This window comes from Meleagris gallopavo, chromosome 8 (assembly GCF_000146605.3).
Source record: "Meleagris gallopavo isolate NT-WF06-2002-E0010 breed Aviagen turkey brand Nicholas breeding stock chromosome 8, Turkey_5.1, whole genome shotgun sequence".
In the NCBI taxonomy this organism is placed as follows: domain Eukaryota; kingdom Metazoa; phylum Chordata; class Aves; order Galliformes; family Phasianidae; genus Meleagris; species Meleagris gallopavo.
The window spans coordinates 19,581,455-19,607,384 of NC_015018.2; the positions used below are offsets into that span (position 1 = coordinate 19,581,455).

A 25,930-nucleotide genomic window follows, 5' to 3' on the forward strand; every position below is an offset into this window, starting at 1 on the left:
AATTTATAAAAATTGTTTATAAATACCTAAAATAATGTCACCGGCATGATGTAAACTCATTGTAAATAAAATTAAAATAATTCTTACCATATTAGATTCCTCATCTCTAAACTACCAATATGATTATATTATTGCAGAAAAATATACAGATTAATAGGTATAAACTTTGAGCCAAATTACATAAGCACAATGAGATGATTTCTAATTACTGTCCCTTGAAACAGTTCCAAAACAAACTGCTGAGGTTGCTGCACAGTGATCAGCTGGGAAGCTGCAGATGTCCTCTCCCATTCACTCGCCCTATTTTTTCACAAGGGGGCACAACTTAGAATTCGAAGATCTGATTCACACATACGTGGGTCACTCCGAAAGTAATGCCTCCTATTTATTTCCACGGAAACTACAACAGCTATGGAAAGCACAATAATGCTATTTGATAGAGCAAATTCACAGCTTCAAAATACACTGTTTTTCAATATAGTCACTACCATTTGCTATGCATTTTCACCAGTGATGAAGCAGAGCTACATGTTGTGCTCATTAAATATCTGCACCAGTGGATGTTACCCACTGTTGCTGTCGCCACTGCTGAAATGCACCATCCACCACCTCACTGTGCTCACTTCACTGTTTGGACTCCATAAACATTCAGCAAGCATCCATGAATGTCAGTGAGTGCCCCTTTTTCACCTGGACGAAATCAAAAACACATCTTTGCTTCATATGCATTTCCATGTCAGATGCCATTGTGTCAGACTGCCCCTCTGCTGCCATCTGTCACACAGCAACAACATGGAACAGATTATTGGTGGGAAGGTTCAACCTCTACTGCCATACCACTGACATCTGCCTGTTATGGGACAACATAATAAAAGAGGAGGTATTACTTTTGGAGTAGCCTTCATAATTTCTGAAAACTTACAAATTTTATGGATTACTGCATGCTACTTAAAGAGTATTTAATGGTCAGAGAAGGACACAAACTGGACAAAAGAGAATTTTTCCCAGCAAAGAAAATTAAATAATTTTCATTTAGACAGAAGTACAGATGAAGGAGCCAACACAGAAGCGCTATAGCACATTGGGTATTTTGTGGCAATGTAGCCATCTATTCCTCACAAAGACTCTTCAGATAAGCATTTTGAACAAATCCAAACCCGGTAACCTGAGTAACTTTACCTCAGAAATGGACCTTGTTACTGTTTAGCTCAAATACTCGTCTTGAATAATTTCATTTGCAAACAAACACTGATTGAAAAGCAGTGATAGGTGAAAATAACATGCTACATGTGTTATATCACAAAAAAGTGTGATAAAGGTAGAAGTAGGAAAGCCACTGAGAAGGAGAAACAGCAAGAAATGTGATAGTTGTGAATCTTTGAAACATTTTTGAAGCAATACCACAACTCTGACCCTTGCCATGTTATGGAAAAAATAATGCAGAAGGAAAACAATGAAAAGATAATGCTGCAGTTGCATGCTGGAGTGTCCAGAGATAAACAACATCTAAAATACTCAGCTATCAGTAAAAGGAGATAGCCTTCTTACTCTTACAATAATTAACAGACAGCTGCAAACAAAGAAAAAGTGTAATGGCTTTTCCTACCCACTGAAAACAGATATGATTATTTCTGAAGATATTTAACTATAATAAATATTTTAATATTATTAATATTACTTAACAGATGTATCGTTATTTAATACACCTAATCATCCTGCAAGAAACGTAGACAGTAAGGATATCAGAGTTCTGTAAAAACAGTTTAAAATAAAACCTTCACAGAATTGTTCCTAAGACCTTGCAGCCATTTCAAATACTGTCGGCTCTGGCACTGGAACTGATACTACAATACAGCTTTCTCATTGTTCTAAAACAGAAGCAATGCTAACTTCATATGCACGTTTCTGTTGAACAAGACCTAATATCTATTTCTGCAGACTCCTTGCTTTTACTAAAGGAGAAATACACCTTCATATGCCAAGGCACAACTACGGGATATCCTAAAATCTGACTCTTCTTGTCAGGATTTGTATCTAGAAGACAATTCATTTCCATAGTATCAACACTTGCCAAAGTCCTTCCATAAATTCCCAAGCACAAAAAGACAGGGTGAATGCTTTTTTCCACATACACCAGTGGTAATTATTTTATTTGAAAATATTAATAGATCAATCACATTTGAGCTGAAGGACAATGGAAAAAGTAAGGTGGAAGGAGAGCCAAGGTGGCTAATTGTGAAGATGGCTGAAGTCTGCCCCTTCTTTGCCCACTTCATGCCCAGTAATAACTCCTTCTAGGTAGAATAACAATGTAAGCACACAGGCTTTACTTTCTGATTTCCAGCTACTGATAATACTCTGCTGAAATGCAAGTCAAAATCTACAAATTTCGATAGAGACGTATCTTACCAATATTTAAAGATATTTCTCCCACTGAAAACATGTTGGCTACACTCACAACCAGGCAGGTTTGCAGCATAGATAAGCTCCTCAAAGAAATGCCTTATGATGATACATGCTTCATAACTATGAGTAAAAAAAAACCTAGCAATTCCCCATTAGCTGGTCTGCCAAAAGTCTTCTTGGAAATAAAGAGAAACAGCCATAGATAGCTTCATTTCTACCTGATAATATCTAGAAGCTGAAAATCTTACATAACAAGCATGTTCCCTCATTTCACAGAAAACCCTTTCTTCTTAACAGGTGGCCCTACTTTTAAACAAAATATATCAATTAAAAGATACCCATCTTTACTGTGATCATCCTAATTTCAGCAAAAGCTTCTACTTCCCCTGTACAGTAGGGGCACAGTAATTTGCTTGGATTTATAAAACAGGTGAATGTAATAAAATTCATATAAGTAGTTTTAATTGTTTTTTGTAACTGCAACAGAATTTAGTCAAAGATACACATGAAGTTTGTTGGCAAAATGTATGGACATTTAGTTTGAGTATTAACATTTTCAAGTGTAAGGATGTTTTCAAGGACACAGCAATTTTTTTAGCAAAATGCTTTTAAAAAAAAAAGTGATAAGAAACGCTATTAAAGTTTATTTAAAAGCTGCATATTTAGCTAAGCAGCTCTAGAGTCTGTTGCTTTACCTCTTTTTCTGTACTGCTAATGCTCCCCTCCCTTCTTTCGTATCTATTACTTTTCAATAGCAGCAAAAGATTTATTTGAAAATTTAGAGCACAGCACCAGAACAAAAGACATAATTTGAACTGAAAATTCTGAACTTTTGGAATCCATAATAAATTCTTTACTCTAAGTGCCTATGACCACTTCATTACCCAATAGCATCAGTCCTGATAGAATCTAGTACAGAAACTACTTTGCTCTTTAAAGTTTCTTTAATGTGCAGCTTCATCCACTATGCAATGAAATACAGCCAATCTGTTTTTGGCAGTACCAACAAAACAAAAATCTAACAGATTTGTTCAAATACAATTTAAGTGCACTTCTGGCAGATAAACAATGAAATTCTTTTCTCTTTGGAGTCTTAGGGCTTGTGCAGAAGAACAAAAGAGTATCTGAATTCCATGTATAGTTTGGTAATGTTATCAGCTGAACTGAAGATCATCGTGTCCCCACAGTCCTGAACGTATTCTACCCTGCATAAACACAGCATCTTACACACACACACACACACACACACAAAGGAAAGGATGGGACACAGCAGATGAGTACACTCATTAAGTTTTCAGGCCTGAGCCTGAGATCTCTAAGATCTCATCAGAATCTCCAAGTGTCACATGTAGGACAGGAGATAAATGATGACATGTCTGAGCCCATCTGGAGTTAGGCACTGGCAAAACAGTCTTGTTCTCTTTGTCTTAGCTTAGGGTTAGCAAGAAAACCAATTGATTTTCCAGACAAATTTACTTTTCTTGTGTTTTTGTTTTTGTGTTTTTTTTTTTTCCAGTGCCACAACATATGGACCTAATGGCATGAGAAGACTTAAAATAAATTCCACTTGTCTATGGAATTCAGCAGATGAATAGCGTGACTCCCCCTCCAACCCACATCAACAGCTTTTTGTTACTTGTTGTTCTTCCAGTCCCAGGAAGAAAAGTTATGTTTTCTCAATAATGTCAAAGAATTTTAGGTAAACAAAACACTGCAAAATGCCTGAGGAATGATAGTTTAGAGTTTATTTTGCTAGCACAAGGCAGAAATGGTGCAACCTGTTTTATCAGATGACATTCTCTCCAGCTGCAGGACTCTCATGACAAAAAGAAAAAGTTGAAGGTGCATTATTACTCAGCTTCTCCTTCCAAAGACGAAAAACAACTCCGCAGAAGACAAATTATACTACTTCTTAATTAAGAGCCTGTCAATTCTAATACAACTTTAATTTCACAGTGAACTTCTTTGATACGGTAAGGAGCAGAGAATTTTTGATAAAAGATAAGTATCTTTAAATAAGTATATCATTTGCTTTCTACTTCTGCATATGAATGAAGCTAGAGAGCACAAATCTGCAAGGAATGGTATTACAGTACACAGAAGTAGACTGTGAAGAACAGAAAAAAACAACAAAGGTAACATCCAACAAATCCATCCTTTTTTTTTATCTATTAACCAATCCAAAGCAGAAAAACGCAGATGCAGAACACTGGTGTTAAAAGTTCTACATATCTTTCATGAAATTTGCCTTGTGTAGGATTGTTCCAAATGGTTTTAGCTCTTTAGATATTTTGGAACCTGGGTCTTTACCAAGACATGCATTTGCAACGTGCTAAGCACTTCAGTTCTTTCACTGAGAAAGACTGTGCTGTTTTCATCACAACTATTCTGTATGATTTGATACAAACCATCCCTGGAAAGCTGCTCCTCGATGAAAGGATAAAATATTCCCATGAAAAATTATTTCCTCCGTGAACACAAATGGGAACTCTCCAGCTCATAAAAGTACAGGTGAAAAGGAAGGAAGACTAAAATTCAGGAGATCGTTTTAGAAGGATTCATAAAAACAGGGTCAAGTCTAGCCTGCACTTTTTATACCTGACAAAGAGCACTGAAAATGGTGTTACTACAGGCCTTAACATTTTCCTTTTTGTATACTGCCTAATTTCTAAAGTTTACCATAAAGTTTCACATGTATTAAGTGAGTAAATTTTTCTCTTACCTTCCAAAAATTCACAGAAGATAAACTATAACCTAAATTCAGTACCTAATACAATTAAAAAGTTACAAACAAAACAGGTGGAAAAAATAAGAATGCAAATAACATCTTCAAAATAGTAACTACTTAGAGGAATTCTGAGGAAGAGCTTTAACTCCGAGCTTATATATCTCCCTCCCCACTGAGCAACTCTCAACTGCCACAAGTACAAGGTTAGATGAGACAGCCTCCACTGCATGACCTTCCCTGACCTTCCTCTTTCAATGAACTGGGTAAAGATAAACTGGTGTGCACACCAGTCATTCTTCAAAAAATTTGTGTGTGCGAACTCATTTCTCAAAGCAGACACAAATATATGGCAATCCTGCTATCAGTAATTCTAAATAAAAACCATGAAGTATCACAACTACCAAAAATTGTCACACTCAAAGTATTTGGGAAACTTCTACTCCTTTTTTCTATCTGATTTTTTTGTTCTTCTAATCACCACTGAAATTTATTTAGAAATTATAGAGACAACTTTCTTCACAAGAAGACAAAAAGCAAACCTAATTCTAAAAAATAAAAGACGATCAGTATGATTTTCTAAAGTATCGTCTACAAAGTTCACATTCCTAAGTTTTTTGACTATTTTTTCCTCCATCAGTATTTCAATCAGTTTGGGCAGAATTGGTAGTTTGAAGATTTCAGTTTTAACTTTCTACAAAAAAAGAAAACATAACAAAAAACTTGACTGGAATAAAATGCCAGACAGGATAAAGTTGGATGTTTCACTCAGGCAATGCAAAAATATTAGATCAAGATTATAAAATGTGCCGTCTGACCATGGTAAATACCATACAAGGCTACAACGTTTTTAAACCATCCAAGAGGACTCTCCAAAAGTACACATAAGTAGCTAGAATCAAAGGTAGCTTTGCTTATCTTAAAGATAAATGCTAACTTTATATCAATCTAATTTGTATTCTTCTGAACTAACCACTTTTCAGAAAGCTGCTGCTATTTGAGAACGGCTAAACCAGAATTATTCAAATGACTGCTTGTAGTGAGATTAAGATTTTCATCTGATTCCACCTACTGGTAGGAATACAGCTTTCTATAAACATGAAGATGGTACAAATAAGCAAAAAATCCTTTGCCCACAATCTTGCATAATTAGTAGAAAGTAAAATGAGAGATCAGGTATTTCCAACGTGGAATTTCATATTTAACTTAAAAATATGCTAGTTAAGACATTTATAATATGTCAATATATTTTATTCTTTCTTTTTTTCTTTTTTTAAATACAATGCAGTTCCTTACTTAGCAGGCCAAGATGTAGAACATTTTTTCCTTTAGGTTTCAGAAGTTTTCAATTTTTATTTATCTTCACCACCTACTACACCATTTTAGAAGAAAATTGCTTCTCTTTTTTTTTTTAATATAAAGAAAATAATCACCTGAGAATTTCCAGGTGCCAGTATATCAATGCGTAACTTAATGTTAAGCTTCTGCACACTGGCACCTTGAAGAAATTATTCAATTCTTAATAAAAACAATGAAAAGAAATGAGCAGACTACGTAACAGTATTCTCTCTCATCTTTTAAAATACAAACATACATTCTCAGAGGCTGCATCAAGGCTTGACAGAGGTTTTTTTTAAAGTTTCTAAATGAAAATTGAATTTTTGAAATACTAAACATTAAAGATTGAAAAAAAATCCATTTTAAAATTTGCTCTTACACAATTTATTTTACTTTGTGTGCACTGCTCTTTACATGAAACGAGTTTTACAAAAGCAACTATTTCATAAATACAGCTTTTTAAATGTTTTTCAAAGACATGCAAACAGTATATATTAAGCAACAAAACAAAGCAAACTGAATAATTTTTTATATTCATACAATTTGATTAGAATAAATCTTTTTGTTTATATTCACATAAACATAATTGCCATGACATAAGACTCTATCCAAAAAAAAATATGATCTGTGTCCAAGCCATCTAAGCATAAAAAGCCTTAGATGTGGCTTCACAATGGGCAAATTCACCTCAGGGAAAGATTATTTTGTCTGGTTTGCAGAAGAAATGCAACAAAATACCAAATTCCTCATTTTAAACCACTTTGTGCAGATTTTCAATGCATTTTATTGCTATTATTCTTCTAAATAATTGGACCTGACTCATTGACCTACATGTTACAATAAAGCCTATAAAAAAATATAGGGCAAAGACCTACCTCCCTAACTGTACCTCTTAAACTGGAAATGAAAACAGCGGTAAATAATTGCATACATTTTTTTTGACCCAGTAAGATTTGTGGCACAAAATGAAATAATCTGATTCCAATGCAGCATACATGCGTGTCTGAAAAAATACATGGCCACGTGAGTAAGTATAAAACTGGAGCCACGTCAGCAATTCTCCACTTAACATGTGCTTCCCAACAAGCAAAACAGTTAGAAGCAGGGTGAAGTTTGTGTATACTGTTTCTCCACAAAGTACTTGATACAGACAAGTGCCAAAGACTGCTTTGGCAGTTTCAGAAATAAGCTGTAGCAGTAAGGTGCAAACAAACAGTAACTGCAATTTCTCCAAATAATATGAACATTTGTTCTTCTGTATTTTTAAATATTATTTAACTTTGAATGTTAAAAAATAAACTAGTTACAAGAAGAATAACAGAGCCATGAAGTTTGGAGTCACATGTAAGAAATCTGTTGAGTCTACTGGATGTAAATTTATTGTCAAGAAGTATCTCTTTAAATACTTCTGAAGAAGTCAGTTACTTCCCATCTTAAAACAAGCCACGGACATTTCCATGTGCTATTAAATCTCCATCTTGTTTGTGCACAATGACAGAACTAATAAACCTCCACAGCCAGGAACATGGTGCAGACAGACGCCTGAACTGGCTCTGTGAAACCAGGAGAGCACAGATCCACCAGCACTACCTGATTTTTCTGTTGTGCCACAATTCAGCTCTCTCCTTGCTATTACATTAGCTAATGGAAGCATCACAGTACACAGTACGGTGAAAACAATTCCACTTCACATGTGTACTGATTACAAAGTACTTGAGTAGATTATTTTCAGATTATAAGCACAAACTTGCTTTTATTTGATCCAATCTTTAGTAAATCACAGTATGAAAGAGTATGAATTATTTTTTCTATTTTTTTCTGATGTGCTAAGTTTAGAAAAAAATAAAGTGAATATACTAGGTTTGATCACTCTAAAGAGAAGAAGAAAAAAAAAGAGGCAATATATCTGTCTTCCTGTATCAGCACGCTAGATTCCTCTATTTCTGCTAAAATGGAGAAAAATAAAATTATCCTCCAACACACATTCTTTAACAGAATCAATATACATTGACTGCTCCGCTGCTTGTTACCTCACACTACATCTACTCTGTGAACAATCCTAAAACATAAATCCTAAAGTTACATGTCAGTTTGTGAGAAAAGAACAGTATTTGAATGCTGGCTACAGTCTTCTCTGCGTCTGCCTAATCCAGAGTTTTTAAATACACCCACAAGCAAATCTAAAAAATTTTTTAAAAGCACAGCTTTCTGTATAAAACTATGCTTCAAGAAAACATGCACTAACTGCTGCGGAAAACAAAAAAAATCATCTGCAGGGAATGGAATCTGAAGGCCACTGTAGGACATGACCTGGCCACTTTTGCCTGCCATGCTGGTGCAGACACAGAACAATGTACAGCCTTTTTCAAAGACCAGATCAGACAGATCATCATTTGCAGTGAGGTAAGACCTTCAGTAAAGAGAAGATCTTTGGCTGGTACACATTTTTAAACTATTAAAATTAATGTTTAAATCGAGTAAAAATTGTTATTTTCTATTTTGAGTAAGATATGATGCACTGTGAATTTCATTTGTGTTTGAAAAAAACTCAGGAATTTCATTTTCACATTTTTACCTTTACTTCTGATTACAGGAATACCCAACAATGCTACCTACAAAGTAATAACACAGCATAACAGAGAAATTTATTAACACTGTTAATAGAAGCTGCTTTTTAAATCTATCAAGATTTCTGATAAAACTGTATAAATAATTTTATCCACCAGATGGCATATGCCTCACACTTTTCTTCTAATAAAGTTAAATCAGTGATGTACGAAGAACAGAATTTTCCAATTTTTCCTTCTTATGTCCAAACTTAAGTAACAGTTAGAAATTATAAACTCTTTTGATAAATATAAAGACGTGCTGTAGCCAAGTAATTATTAATTAATGAGTTCTCACACAAATGACACACAGACATGAGCTACTTTGAAACCACAGTCTCTTCCCGCTAAGCAAGCAGATGCTAATAGAATTCTACCAGGAAAGTTTTACCTGCAAAGCAGCCCTTCAGAGATGTAGTTCAAGGTAAAGATGGTAGAAGAATCTTTTTACTACTATGGCTTACCCAAGTTCTCAAATGAAATTAGATGTATTGCCAAAAGAATCACCCTAATACAAAGAATTGATTGTTGTTACTTACAATGTGGATATTTGCATCTACGTGCGGATGCACAAAAATATGCATGTAAACCAGATCTATTTGGAGAACAATGATGACAATGATATTGGAATATCAAAAATATTCTCAACATTTTTGGACAGTGTTTCAGTGGAATTCAAACAGATTTGCTCAAACTGGCCTCCTATAAGTGAACCTCTCAATCCTTAAGACTTCTAAATGTTGCAGGTCTGATTATGAGAATTACCAGGCAACCAGCATCTCTAAAATAAGGGTAGTTTTATCCAGTATACTAATCATGAATCTTTAGTGTCTAAATGCCTGTACTTAAAAATTTTGGCTGTGGCTTTTTTGAATAGTACATTAAACGACTGTACTGAAAATTACTACATAAATAAAGCTTTACCATCATCTGTCTCCTGTCTGGGAGGATCACTTCTGATAAAGAGTAGTTCTGATCTCCTTGCTTTCATTGACTAATGTTGCCTAGATCATACACACCTCTACATCGAATGAGGCTAAGACAAAGACCTGATGTTAGACATTATGTCAACAGCTGGCAGGACAGTAGCAACCCGCACTGCTGAACCTCTGAACCAATGACCTGCAAAGTCTTGTGGCCTCAGAGCCATCTGATACAAGCCAAGTCCTACCATCAAATTTGCCTTCAGCAGGAGGCAACAATTGCTTTTATGCCCTTTAGTTATACCTAGGTGTTATGGACGATTAACAGCTAGATGAGATGTTAAGAGACTTATTAATGAGAATAACCTCTTTTTACAAGAGATAGGAGAAAAATAGTAAAACAGGCAATATTTTTCTATAAACAGGTTCTTTGTAGTAGAGACAAACTGATTTCAGTGACTCATTGGCTTGCTTAACATTAGAAAAGTATAAAGAAAAGTAAGACTGCTGAACGCTCAGTGGCAACAACACTCTCTGCCACATTATTGAAACAATGCAGTTTCAAATTTCCTTTTGATAACCTGCCAGTGCTTACTGCATTTTTAATTTTAGAGGCCTTTCTTCTTGGAGGGGAGGGGCACTGGAATGAAGCAGAATGAAGCAACTATCAAGAAGATTGGGGAAAAAAAAAGCTTTCAATGTTAGTCACTAATTTATCTAGTCTTTACAAGTCTTGAAGACTCATGTCTTAACACCCTGGCCTGATAAACATCTAGAAATCTGAATTTGTTTTCCTATCCCGCAGGCATACTGTGCCATCCAGTTCCTTTTCACTCAGCAGCTGTGGCAGCAAGGTGACCAGTTTTACTAGAGATGGACCATGGGCTCAAGGACCCCCAGGCTACTCAGTGTCAAAAGATACCAGCACGCCCAACAAGAAGGCCATAGGGACAAAGGCAGGAAAGGTGAAAGGTAGAAGGTGAAAACTATCTAGACTTCAGGTTGCATGGCAGAGGAGGAAGAGACAAGGAAACAGGAAGGCATGGGCACAGAGGCATGAGCTAGAGTACAGGATGATGATGCAATGCTTACTAGAGGTTTATTCTAAAATTTAGACTTAACAGCAACTTTCCTTCTGTTTTTCAAAGATATCACCTCACAATGTCACCTCAGGTTTGAATCAGCATAATATTTATCAATAGAACATGAAGAAAATAATCTCATTCAAAAGCACCAAAATCTGAATCAGCTAAACTGTAGATCCAGTCATGTGTTTCTAAACTGTGATGTGTATACTTTAATTGTCACCTAGGCACCCAAACAACTTTTCCTGCATATGCATGTTAAATGTTCTTCTTGCCATGACACAAATGAGCAAAATCAACTTAAGAGCTTTGCCCCTCATGTGAGAGAGATTAAAGCCTTTAAGTCTGAAAATTATGGAAACTTTAGATACCTACGTTGAATTATTTTTAATAAACCTCCTCTGAAGCTCTTTCAAGAAAATTTGTTATTCTAAGCTTTCCAAAATTCTAATTTGCAAAGATATTTCATTTATTTCCCAGAATTTTAAACCATTTTTTTCTCAGACACTATGATTTTAAATTCATTTGCTCAACTTTCAGATTTGAATTTTTTAAACCAACAAATAGTTTTAAGAAATATGTTATTTTTATCTATATTATTTACTTTTCATAGTAAATAATATTCCGGGAGGGGGGGGGGCAGAAACAAAACATCACTATAAAACATAATCTAATGAAAAATCCAAGAAGCCAGGAAAATAGCCCAACTGCCACACATGCTTGTCCTTGTCACAACAATCCCTGATAGAGTACTTCTGACTGTAACGGTTTAGAAAGCAAATGACAACTGATAATCTCTCTCCAAATTCTTTCAATTTTGCTAACACTTTCGCTTGGAAGCACAATCTTTGTATATAACAATCATGATAGGACTACCATTGGGAAATAAGAAATATGTTGACAAAGAAAAACAGCAAAACATTTTTATTAGGACTGGAAATAGGATTTTGTTGTTGGCTTCTTCCTCACCATTTTTTTTAATTTCCAAAACTCAAAGGACCTTTTATCAACTATCTCTTTAATTTTCCTTCCAACTTTTTCATAGAATGCTGGCTCCTTTTCACTACATTCTTTCAGTTAACTACTTTTTATATCTCATTAGTAAATTCTGCACAGTACTGTTAAATCAGCTTCCACTTCTTTTACTTAATGAAAAAGGTTTTTTTCTTTTTTTGTTCTCTTGGATCCACTGAGTCACAACCACATGGGTATTTCCTGCGATCCTGCTTTCATCTTGGCTATTGTGTTTCTTGGCAAACTGGAGAAATTAAAATTAGGAAGGATGAGAGGAATCTGATCATTAACACTTAACATAGAGATTAATGAGTAAATACCTCTTTTCCCCCTGATGAGTACAACAGAGAAAAAAAGAAGTTACAAATGTACTATTTTCTACAGTATTATGATGAAACAGACATTTAACTTCAGCCAAAAATACCAGCTCTTTTGGAAAGTCAGTTCCAGCCTAGAAGTGTAATACTACAACCATGTGCATATCAGTTGTCTAATGTGAAGTTTAAATGTTGTTTAGTTCACTGAAAGTTTCAATGAAAAAATCCCCAAAAGATCACAGAAAGGAAGGAACCACTCCCCATTTTGCTTCTCAAGATCTAGAGAGAATCTCTTTGGAAACTTTCCTGGTAAGAAAGACTAAAATGAAAGAGCAAGTCTTAGAGTCATCCACCAAAAGGAAAGGAGCGGCCTGAAAAGACCATGGGGAAAGACAGAAATAGGGGAGCAGATAGGGAACACACAAAAAATAGTCATGGGTTACAGTGCCTTCTTCAGAGGAGTGAGTGGTTCTGGAGCTTGGATCTTCACCTCAGACAAGGCTCTTTCTCTGCTATTAATTGATAAGAAGCCCAGTGAACTAACAAGTAAAAAAAATTTAAAGCCCTCATCAAGGGAGTATCACTGGCCATGGAAACTGACATACTATTGACTGCCTCTGACAGTGTGCGTTTCTATGACATCTGAGGGTGCAGACTAAATATCATCTGGCCACTTAGGTTACAGGAAGGACTAAAACACAGCAAGAAGAGGGCAATCTTTTCATTACTATCTACATGTAGTAACCAGAAAGGTGTTCATGACTCATTTTAATATTTTTAGAAAGATGTCTTAATACAGGACAAGAGAGATGCTACCTGGACATGGAGTAACTTCACCAGAAACAAAAATAGTAGTGCACAAGCCATTGGTAACAGAAAGGTAATATCTCAACTTTTGCCTGATCTCCCCTGGTAAAGCTGCCCTGTTTTGTTCTGCAAAAACACGTGTATGAACTCAGCTCTAGAATTCGATTAAAATTACAAAAATGAACATGCTCTCTATCCCAATCAGTCTGAAAACTAGGGGGAAGTAAGGGAGAATAACTATGATTTAATGGTAACATCATCATGTAGATCATAGATCAGATAAATCAAAATATTCCCATATGGACAAAAAACTTGGAACTGCTTGAAAAAACTCAGTCTCACACACCCAAATTCCCCACACAAAGTTTCAGCCTGCTGTTTCTGATGATGGATTGATTTTCCTGTATCAAGAGTTCCTTGTGCATCAAAAAGTTTGTAATCTGTGAAAGAACTTCTAGGAAAAGCAAACAAAACTCCATCTTCTGAATTTCACCTTAACTTTACTTGTAATGGTGTCCAACATATTTGTTTAAACCTCCCATCATTTCAATAGGGAATTTTAATTCTGAAACAAACCACTGATACATTTATCTTCTCAGCAGCAGAACCACTGAGAGGAAAAACAGGAAACAGCTGGTCAAGGCTAAAGTGCAATGAAAAACGGGTTCAAAACTAAAAAATGTGTCAAAAATGATCATAATTTACAAAGGTTTGATTTGGAAACATTGCAAATCCATGGCAAAGAAACAATGAGCAAGCTAAACAAAATATGAAATGATTCACAAATGCCTGTTAATGATGAAAGCCTGAAGAATTTTTTTGCTCAAAAAACGCATCCGAGTTGTTACAAAAGTCAAATCCATTTCCCATTCACTATTAAAAAAAAAAAGAAAGGAGAAAAGAAAAAAAACTCAACAACCAAGAAAAAAACTCCTATTTCCATCTATACTGCTAGAGAACAAGAAAATCTCCACAGTTTGGATACTTTCTTATGTTTCTGCTGAAAGATAAACTATTCAGAATTATCACTCAGCGTAGAGAAGAATCTAAGTGTTGATTGGCCACATATTGAAAAAAAAAAAAAAAGACAATGACATTAGTCTTATTTGCTCTCAAATTAACAAATACTAACAGTTGGAAATAGTGGGAAAAGCAGTTCTTAGGTTGGTTTTTAACTACTGGAAACTTAGGATAGATGTCTTCTGCAGATAACAATGCAGCACAGAGCTAACTAAGGTTGTTAAGATAAAAGAAAATTTAGCCACAGTATGGAAGTGTTTGGGAGCAATTTGTCTTCTCCAACTCCTGAGTGCAGTAACTACCTGCCTCTACGTCTGTCTACAGAACAGATGAGATCATTGTTTGTTTGTAAGGCAGCCAGGACATCAAACTCGAGCCCAGAATGAGGGCTTCCAAGTAGTCTAAACAGTAAAAACGCATGCAAAGGATGCTTACCAAAGGGGTTTCAAATGCACATTTATACAGACATTTTTGTTTTCATTTGTAGGTATAAAACAACTACTTAATATTAACTTGGTGAACACCTTGTTTTTAAAATGTTTGATGTAAAATTATGGATCTCTCGAAGCCAGCAGCTCAGCTCCATCTTGCACATGCTTCTTTTTCTCCCTTCAAGTCACACTACCTCAATAATAGATTTTAAACAGATTTCAATATGACGCTGTAACATGAAACTAGTGCAGTTAATAATACAGCCTTTGTTTTGCTCAGGTTTTACTAATGAAGGCCTGTGTCTGCTGATGGCTTGAAAACAATTTTCACTGACAGGAGAATAAAATCAAAATAATCACGGGGTGTATAAGAATTAATTTAAAATGTGCTAAAAGAATCTTAAAGAATCTCATTTTTTTATGGAATTGAAATCTAAATTTTTGCAATAGTCAACAGACCTTACAATTACTGGAAAAGCTAAGTTTAAAAAAAAAAAAGAAGAAGCAGCTTTTATTTTCACAGAAGTGAAATTATTCAGAGTCCTGCAATGAGTGATTTTAACATAAAACCAAGGTTTTTTGTTTGTTTGTTGTTTGCCTTTTTTCTTTTTTTTTTTGCTACTGTTGCACATTCCATACTGCAAACTTTTGTAGGTATATCCTTATTTATAATGCTAAGGAAATCGTAACTTCAAAATAGCAAGAGTTATAAATCCAGAGATGAAAACACTCTTCTGAACTTTAAACAAATGAGAAGACAAGAATATGATCTGTTAGGAAGAATGATCACAAGCCAAGCCAACATACTTTCCCTCTCATATTCAACCAGGGGATTGATGAGTGCATCTAAAAAAACGAGGCTTCAATCTCATTTCAAAAATGACTGTATCCAGTTAGTTTCAAAGTTTAAAAATGGTTACTGTCAAACAATTTGCAGCTCTATCCGATACATATGTTTTGCAGGGAAGGTACAGCTTTTAATTATATAATTTTCTTGTCAAATTACTAGAAGAAAACCTAAAATGTGACTGCAAATGTGAGAGTTGTTTGTTTCCAGCAATGCCCCACTTCCGACATTCCCAATGAAAGCTGTGTGCTGTCTCACTGCCCTGAGTCACCCCAGCCCCAACTGCTGCACTGATGTAATTGGCTCTGGTTGGTGTGGGAGCACCCTCAGAGCCTTCTTGTCCCTTAGCAGTCCAGCTCATATGCAGTTGGATAGTAACTGACAGCTGGACTATGTTCAATTCTTACTCCTTTTTATAAGTTGTCACCAGCCCATACTTTCAGCCAAAATTCTTTGCAACCAGGAGCTCACAACTGTATGATACCAAATCACTAAGTAGCTGAATAGCCTTATATCTCATGAAGCACCTTAAGCATTGTGGCAAGTATCATTTTACATGTTTTTATTGGCATTTCACACTAACGTATACATTTTCCAATTATTGTCAAAGAAAGCTTATTCTATTTTGTAAAACTTTTCAAAACGTCCCAAACAGACTGTGAAAAAGCAAAATAAATTGAAAAATACATGAAATCTCCTAGGTTCAGATTTTAGTTATTCAGATGCCAACAGAGAGACCTTCATATGGCGCAGTTTTTATTCAAGCATACCAGAGTAGTAAGCAACCCAAACTTTTCAACAGTTCATGTAGGTAATGAAGATAAGTTAGTTTCACCTGAGAAAGAATTCAGAAGCACATCCAACTTTAACACTCTAACTCTCCAAAATGAGCACTTTAATATGCAGCAGAGAGATTTTCTAAAACAGATCTTCATGCTTCTTTACAGTTAATGAACAGTCACTAGAAGGAAAGTCAGAAAATGTGGAAAAACTGAAGGCATAGTATATTGCTCTTGCCAAGACTCCCACACTATTGGCTCTGACTACCTAAGTATGCTCACAGCTAAAACTTATTGTTCATCATTTGGCCCCAGACTGTTAAAGCCATAAGTCAGCTACAAAATAACACAGAGTATTATGAGATTTATCTCTAACTCTATCACACGTTATGGTAATAAAGCACAGTTAAAAAAACCTCAACAGACAGAGGCTAAATTTGCTATTTTTAAAGCTAGCCTGAACTGAAGTAATGCAACCCAAAGCAAATATAAGTATAGAACTTAAATTAACAAAGTTCAATTTATTTTTACAGCACTTACTGAAGGGAAAACATAATTTCATGCCTATTTGGCTTCTCTTTTGCTTCTTTTTCTTTCTTTTTTTTCCCAAACAGTCAATTTTGCTAACAAACTTTTTCTTTAAACAAAATACCAACTTCTATTCAGAAACAAAGAAATAAAAACATAAACAGGAAACAGCTCATCTATATGTGCTAACTAGTTTAGCATATTCATATAAATCATTAAACTTAAAAGTAAGACAACATTAATAACAGGCAAAATCCTTAGGCACTGACAGAAAAAAATGTAATTGTCAAAGTGGAAGCAAATCTCTGCCATTTGCAGTTTATTTGCTTTATGTCATTTATTTCTTGTAAATGTTAGACTACAAATTTTGTTTGCAATGGGGAAAAAAATTCAAAACTCAAATCTGTCAAATCCACAGTAATTGTGAAGTATCAATTTCCTAAAACTATAACATAAAAAGTGTTACGTTTTTGGTATGCATTCAAACTCAGAGAAAAGAAGGGGAAAAAAGTCAATTTAAAGAATTCCATCTTTTCCATGTGGAGCAAGGAGAAAAGAACTATGAGGAAACAACATAATTCTATCAAAATAATGATATCACAGTAAACCAAGATCTGAAATTTCCACAGGAACAACTAAAAGAACTGAAAAATCACAAGAATTTAATGTTTTTTGGCTGCTTTGTGGCTTGGGAAGCTCACAGTCACAGTAGAATAATTTCAACCATACAACTCCTATCACCAGGTGATTTCTTGTGGCCACACACACAAGCTTAGCGTCTGTTCTAGGAAATCATACCAGCCATCTCAGTGAACCACAGCATGTTTCTGAAGACATTTATACTTCTTTGTATTACCATTAATACAGGGAGTAAGGCAGATACTTCCAAGTTATTGTTTCACTTACAAGTTACCATAGATCTTTTAATTACATAAATTATGTTTTGAATACGATGGAAACATACATGTATCTTTCAAGATACTATTAGGTTAAAAAGAGTTGCACTACACTGACAATTAAAGGTTACTAGTAAATCCTACACTGGATTAAGGCAGCCATATATATATTTATTTTCATGAACACACAGGATTACAAACCCTTCCTTTGATCATAAACATATAAGTTCATGTTAGCATTTCACGTAAAGTGATCCTGTATTTAGTTAGTGCAGTTGGTTGTCAAAACAGTCAAAACAGATGTTACTTCCATGACTGACAGCAATATACCCATGTGACAGTATCTATCTGGAAATTCATTTCATAAACCCCCATAGAAGAAGGCTGAAAATTCTGAAATCAAAATCAAATTGATGTACGTAACTTTTCAGTATTTTCAGAAATGCTACAAAGGTTTTCAACAAAGATACACCCACTGGAGTGGGCTGATAGTTCTCTGGAAGGGGAAAGGAAAAAAAAAAACTTAATGGGATGAGAATTCCATTACAGTATATTAACTTTCTTAACTTATTTAGAATTTGCAACTATCTTTAAGTTTAAAACTTCAGAGAAATGCCACACATTAAACAGAAAAACATTTGTGTCTGACTCTGTGTATTTTAAAATATCCAAGATTACTATTTTAAATACCACATTAATTAACAGGACAATAAAAACTTTGTATCTACAGAACCTTTTCTCCCTCCTTAGCTGTTTTGCTAAGAGATGTCACCAACTGTAGACCAACTTTATGGAAAAGCAGAATTCTTATTATATGAATCCTTAAATAGCCATATGTAATCAAAAATCCTTGCAGTACATTAATCTGAATCAAAAACTCCATGCGCACGCGCGCACACACACACACAAAACCAAGCAAAACAAAAAAAAAACAGATGCTGAGTTATCATAGATGATTAAATTCAGCACGAAATCTTCCCAGAAGATAAATCTAGACTAAAATTCATGTTTCTACGTGGAAGCAAATGTGCAGGCAATTTCAGTTTTAATTGTTGCTATGCTGGTATTCAGCAGGACAATAGAGCCTAAGCCTTTATAAAGAGTGAACAATGTGTTACTGTGCCAACTTTTATCTGCCGGCCAGCAGGACTCTCGCTTCTTGAAGCCCAAACTACTGGCATCAGGAATGTAACCACACAGCGAAGATGGTCCCGGCCCTGCAAAATTAGCCTGCCTACAGAATTCAGCTATTACAAATTGCAACTACATTGTTACAGCTGCCGTCTAGAGATCCTGAGGTCACCTACCTGGTTAGAGGGAGTCACTCAACGGGACTCAAGAGGTTAACAGCTTGGTCAATGGCAGACCAGCCACTTCAGTCACACCACATTACCACTCCAGCAGTGCCATCAGGAAAAAAGGAGGAGACTTCAGCACTATGAACCAAACATCTCACAGACAGGTGATTCAATGTTTCTAGAAACTCTGGCTTTTAAGCTTATACACACTGCTAGTATGACACAGCCGAGCTAAAGAAGCAGCTGCCTTGCAGGAGGCCAAGCAAAGCCAATGCAAATGCTTACACTGTTTTCTTCCATGGCAAATTCTTCATATTTGGGACACTTGTACAATAGACTACGGTAAGGAGCCTGCACATCTTCACTGCTCCATCACTGAAAAGTAAATGTCCTTCAGATACAACAACTTTTTTGATTCTTACCCATTTGATCAGGGTAAGCCTTGCTTATATTGCAACCATATATAGTCGCAAAAACTACATGCAAAATTTAAAAAACAATTCGACAACAAATCTTCTCTCTACATACAGTGCATAAACTAAGTTCATAAGAGTACAAATTAAATATTTATATACAGTGATTATGTGCTACATTAAAAATATATGTATTTTCCAAAGCCTCAGACACACCTCCCTATGGAGAGAAAGTAAAAATAAATAGCAATAAAACAGCTCACTGTCTTTCCTTGATTAGCACTAGAATTTTTAAGTAAGGGATATGCACAAATGAGAGCACATTTTCCTACTTAAAACATAAAGGTCTCTATTGTTCCATGCTATGCCAGCACTGCTATGAAAACTTAATTTCTCTGACTTTTTCCCCCACAAGAACAGAAGCACTGTTCACTTAGCTGTTCCAAACAGAATGCATGCTCGAAGGGTGAGATAAGAGGAAAGGAAGAACAGATTACTATATTCATTTACTACTTATTGGTATGAAAGCTTCCTACAAATGATCATAATTCACTGAATTATTTTAACCCACCACATACGTACAACAGGTCTGTGTATTTGTCATATCCACTGGGTTAATTTCCCTGTTTGTATAAAAATATCTATAAGGCTAATACAAGCCACAAACACAGAAATATTATTGCAGAAATAACACAACAGTAAAATCACACAATTTTGGATATGGATTTGGATTGGATCAAATCAAATTTGGAACCAATTTTGGATATGAATTGGATATGAACCAAATACTTGATTCATATTATACATTAAGAGATCAAATGCAGAGGTTAATAAGAAGAAAAATATTTATAGTCACCACCTGGAAAAAAAAAAAAAACAACCAACAAACAAACCTAGAAATGTGCATTTTAAAACGTTTTTTTTTTTTTAAACAAGAAAACACTCTCCGCATTGTAGTTATACAGTTGTTTTACTGTGCCTGTTAATCCTCTATTATAGCAGAATGCTTCCCACTTAAGTAATTATTCAGCAATAACATCAAGTTTATTTCTAGGCTGGTAAGGGTACTCCTACAGAAATTGTCTAATTAATGGCCTCACAATCTAAAATGATTCAGTATGGTGTGGCAGTGGTATGAAGTGGTGAAACATTTATGCACATTAAAAGCCAAGAAACCCAAGTCACATCGGAAAAGCCTCATGAAGAACCCTAAACACATCCTCACCTTTCCATACTTAGATGAACAGAAGTAACCCCAGACCTCAGCCACAAAACTTCTCCTTTTTCCCTCCAAAAAAAGCTTAGAAAGAAAATACAAACACACTGAGTGGATACCGTGTAAGATAAGTACGTGGCTCATATTAATTCCTTCATGGGAGTGTGACCACGCACCATGCAGTGCACATGCTGTGCCAGCAAGTTTGTGCTTTCACAGATTAAGACAGTAAATACCACAATAATAAGCAGCACCATAAACCTCCACCACCTGGCGCAAAACAAATAATATAGGTCTGTTCATGCAGCTTTTCGAATGCCTATTTAAATGGAGGGCAAAACTGTCATGGAGCTCCAGAGCCATTCAACTGTAGCACTGACAAAATGTAATTTCGTCAATTTAACAAATTCCACCATCAACATAATTCATTTTTCCACTGTTTCTGTCCTACTGAATGCTGTTCCAGAGTCTCATCACTAACTGCTAGAAGCTTCTTCCAGTTCTCAACCTAAGTGCATTGAGGATCGATTCATAAGCATAGCTGATTATCTGACCTTTACCACGGTTATCTTCTTCTCCCCAGATGTTATTCATACATCTCAACAAAGAATCACATCCTCTATTTTGTTAAGGAACTTCTCATCTTACTCCTTCTGAAGCAGTTTCTCTTGCTGTGATCATCCTGCTTACTTTTCCTTCTCAGTAGTCACATTTCAGATTAATCCTTGAGTACCAACAGTCAAAATCCCTTTTATAAAATCCACTGACAACTACTTTATTTCTACCACCACAGAAAATCTTTCACTATTTAATTTAAAACCTGGATGTGCTATGTTATTTCCGCAATCACATTTTAGGCATTTATGATTTCAATTCTAAACTTAGAAAATTTTGTATTATTTCTTAAGGAAATAAAAATTAGAGCTACAACAATGCATTATTACATATTATTGAACCACTAAATAATTCTTTTTTTTTCAGACAGAAGGATTATAAATATCTGTAATTTTGAGAAAATACTTTTTTCAAAGTAACTATTTTTCATTATGATCTAACTCTATGCACTTACCGTTAGATACAATTTATTCCAAGGAATTATTATAGCGTTAATATCAATCAATAATAAAAAAAAAACTATCTAAATTTTTATAAACATACATATGCCCTATATATTCAATTTCTGTATATAACATAGTACGTATTAATGTGTGTTTGTACATGCAGACATGTATAAACATAAAATTATATGACAGTTAGTTTATACATAGAATGTATGTAATATACAGGTATGCTATATGCTTATATATTAATAATATGTATTGTACAGAAATTCAGACATTTATATTTGTGTATCTATATAAAATGTGCATATGTATACATTTATAACTATATAGATAGATAGGCACAAGTGTACCTTTAATATAAATCTAAAATTATGCATTTTCCCTCATGCCAATCTTAAACTCAAATGTGTTTCTAAGGATAAGGCATTCTTCTGAAAAATAGTATTCAACATAAGGTTCAGTATGGCCAAGTGAAATATCCTGTTGTTACTATGTTTACTAATTGAAGGCATTTTGTTAAATGAAATGTCATCGTGTTAGCAAGACTCTTGAAAAGTGAAAACAAACAAATTACGAAAAGCTTACCTCATACCACAAAGAGGTCTCAAGAAAGGAATTAAATTCCCACTTTATTAAGCTCTGAATTATAGTTAGCTGTTCTGTTGTAATCCTAGAACACTTCAAGCCACTGTTGTTTTTCCTCTGCTCAACGTAATTCCAAGCAGCAGTTCCAATGTGCCCTGAAGGTAAAGTTCTAACAATCGCTCTCGTTCCAGTATAAACTGATTTTTTAACCTCCTTATCATTTTTACAGAAACGTCTTATTAATAATGTGGAACGTTCCTTTTTGTTTCTAAAAAAATCCTCCTCCATCTCTTCTTCACAGTTATCATTGCAGTCTTCAAAATGGCTCAGAAAGGGCTTTGAGGGCATCCTTCCAGTAAAGTTGTTTCCAAAAAAGCTGTGACCCGAGCACACTTTAACCTTTCGTGGTGCTCTTTCCAGACAGAAGTACTTATCTCTTAAAGTGTCGTCATACAAGTGTTGCCCATTTTCATTCTCACAATTATTTGTCAACTCCACTAACGTGCAAGTGCATGCCGGGGAACCAGTAGTGCTACCATTGTCAACACTTACTGGCTGTAAGCAGTCATTCAATATGAAGCCATTGTGCAATTTGCACAAAGCTTTTGATATATTCCTTTCACTAGCACAATGAAAGTGAAAAAAGGCTACTTCATCAGTATCATTGCCATCACTCTTATTTACTGCTGTCTGGCTTCTTAGCGAAGGTCCATTCATTTTCAACTGAATTTCAGCAAGCATAGCTCTTTCCAGTGAAACAGGAATTCCAGTTTCTAGGCACGCCTCTCCCCCTGCTAAAGAGCCACAAGATTTATACAACTGACCACATGGGATATTGCTCTTGTAGTTTTTCTGCACAATGTTACAGTTAATGTTAAGAAATTTCACTGAATCAGAGATGGCGTTGTTCCTCTCCCAGAAGCTTTCATTAATATTGTCATCGGTCATTTCTTTATTTGTCAAAGTGAATATTTTGGGCACTGAGCCCTGAAGACTTTCTTCTTCCAGCCTGTGTAAATATGAGACAGCGCGTGTGGTTTGCCTTCCTGGACTGGCAGTGTGTCTTTTTATAACACTGGTGTCCAAAGCATTTTCAGTATTTTCATCTCCAGCTGACTGAGCAGGTATCACTTTACCCTGCACGACAGAGACCAGAACAGAAGCTGTCATCTCTTCAGAGGTCATCTTGACAGTCTTTAGCTGCTGAATGTGTGGTGGGGAGGGAGTGTCTACAAATCCTCACTCCATTATTTCTCCATAATAAAAGAGTCAGTGCTAAATAACCAAGAAACACATGCTGACTACTTGCTCCTTTTGAACCAGGGAAAAAAAGAAACAACTTTGTTGTTGTTATTTTACTGTTGGACTATGGGGCTCTCTTGGTTGTATGTTATTGGCAAGAAATGCAAACATTTTTAAACCAGCTTCTTAATGCAGTACAGCCTTTCAACTTGTCTCTTCCTACAATTAATTCTCCTATCATACGTAGCACATACATTGTTGCCTCAGGTTGTAGAAGACCAAACATGTAATCCACGCCAATGATATACCCACTCAATAGCACATCCAAAAAGTTGAGGTTTTCTGTAAAGAAAAGAAAAAACATACATACTTTAAATAGAATCTATGGCATAAAGTCCATCATCACAGTTATGACAAAAAGTTTTGGTGTTATGCTGCTTTTGTTCTCAGTAACCTTTACAATATTACTGCACAACCATGAACAAAACACAGTTTTTTGCCATAAGTTTATCACTGATAAAGTCAAGCAGGAAGGCAAAGTTAAAATACTAAAACATTTATAAAAAAATGAGGAAGGCTTAAAAATCAAAGCAATTTGACATGTAAAAACTATTTTATTACTATTCCTATATTACTCTTCTCAATTTACTATGATTAACATTTTATTTTAATCTTAGAATATCAGCTTTCATCCTTACTGGTTGCTGATCTTCATCCAAAATTAGTTTGCCACAAATCAAAAGATAAAACACACTCTATTTAACAGGATATCTGATATGCCATTTTCTCACAAAATGAAATGCTAAAGTGCAACTAAATGCAAGAGTTCTCCTGCAATTCATCTCATGAGAAAGCAAAAACAAATTTAATGAAAAGTTACATTCAGCTACAAATATGATGACGTAAGGTTTGCTAGCATTCTTTCATTCAGAAAGATTATAGTTAATGCATACAAAAAGCAAACAAACAAATAAAAAAACCCAACAAACCAACCACAATGCAATTTAATCCTTAAAACAAGGTTTCAATTTTATTGATGTAACAACGGAAGAGAGATGAGGGAGAGCTGCAAAGGAAAGTGACACTGACAGAACAAAGAGCCACAAGTTTCACATTCTCCACACATTACAACACTCGTGTGTGTGCCAGAGCAGCACAAGGATGGGAGACCCCAACCCTGGACAAGAGGAAGTTTTATCATCAGAAATAAAATAAAAGCTGGAGTTCACTGAAGAATTGTGGAGAAGGAGATAGCAGTAGTTGGATAGTGTGGCGGGAGCAGGATTTAAACTATGATCATACAGTTCACAAAACATCCCATAAAATAAAATTCTACGACAGTACAAGAATAGAGAAGATGCGTTAAGAAAGCAACACATAAGCAATTCCTGAAGTCTGTATCCCATGATGGACTCTATAAAATGAAGTTGTATCCTGAATTTCATTTTAGTTCACTTTAGGTATTTCATAGGGTGTTTTTTTGTTGGTTTGTTTGTTGGGTTTGAGCATAAATTTTCGTTTGGATTGTTTTTAAGAAAAACACGCACAGACACACACAAAAACAACTAAGAATCTTAGCAATAATTTTATCCTAACATTTCCTATCCTTTTTCCCCGTCTTTGGTCAAATCCCTAGATAACAACTTCTATCACTTTTTAGGACCACATACTTGAAGAAAACTGAGAGCAACTCATCTAGAAATGCTCTGATTTTATCTCTTCAAGCCCAAATCTACATATAGCAATGCTTATCAAGGGGGGGAGGAGGGGGCGAGAAAGGGGCAGGGGGGAAGCTAATAGGCAGCTGCTTCTTCTTGATCTTTGTTTTACTCATGATTTTTTAACAATACTTCATAACAGATATAAAACATGCGTATTTTAGTCTTCAGTATCCTTTGAAAGATTTCTTTCATCTATCTAAACATCTCAGTCTATTGATTCATCCTTCCTGTCTGCAGCAGAAAAATTCCGTGTAATCCAATGAATATACAAGCAACTGAAATATATTCACAAAAATACTCTCTGTAATACTGCTAAGCCAGAAATAAATTCTAATGGAGCGGATTATTACTCCAAACAATATACTGTTCACTGTGCTAGTTGATCAATGAAATCCTTACTAAACAATGTCACTCTAAGAGGACAAAAGGTTTTCCCAAAACCTTCCTTCAACTTCCTTCTCCTGTCTCTCTTGACATCGATTTCCACACATACAGCCTCCAAATTGCTTCTATCAGATCTCTTTTTCCTCTAGAAGATTTCATTCCAAATCTTCCCCATCACAGACTTTTTTGGTCACCCTTCTCAGCTCCAGAGGCTACATGCTTGCCTATCCACCAGCATCATTCTTCTATATGTGTCTGTCTGAAATCCACTTCCTCAGGACTAAT

At 35.2% G+C, this 25,930-nt stretch overlaps 1 protein-coding gene across 2 annotated transcripts in view; it reads right to left on the reverse strand.

Annotated features, from left to right (window-relative positions):
- Positions 1–23,899, reverse strand: part of PLCE1 (phospholipase C epsilon 1) — a 125,658-nt gene extending 101,759 nt beyond the window's left edge. For both annotated transcript variants that reach the window (XM_031554450.1, XM_031554449.1), the window contains exon 1: positions 22,299–23,899. In XM_031554450.1, coding sequence (XP_031410310.1) covers positions 22,299–23,483 — 1,185 coding nt within the window. In that variant the 5' untranslated portion in view covers positions 23,484–23,899. The remainder of the gene's footprint in view (positions 1–22,298) is intronic.
- Positions 23,900–25,930: the final 2,031 nt, after the last annotated feature.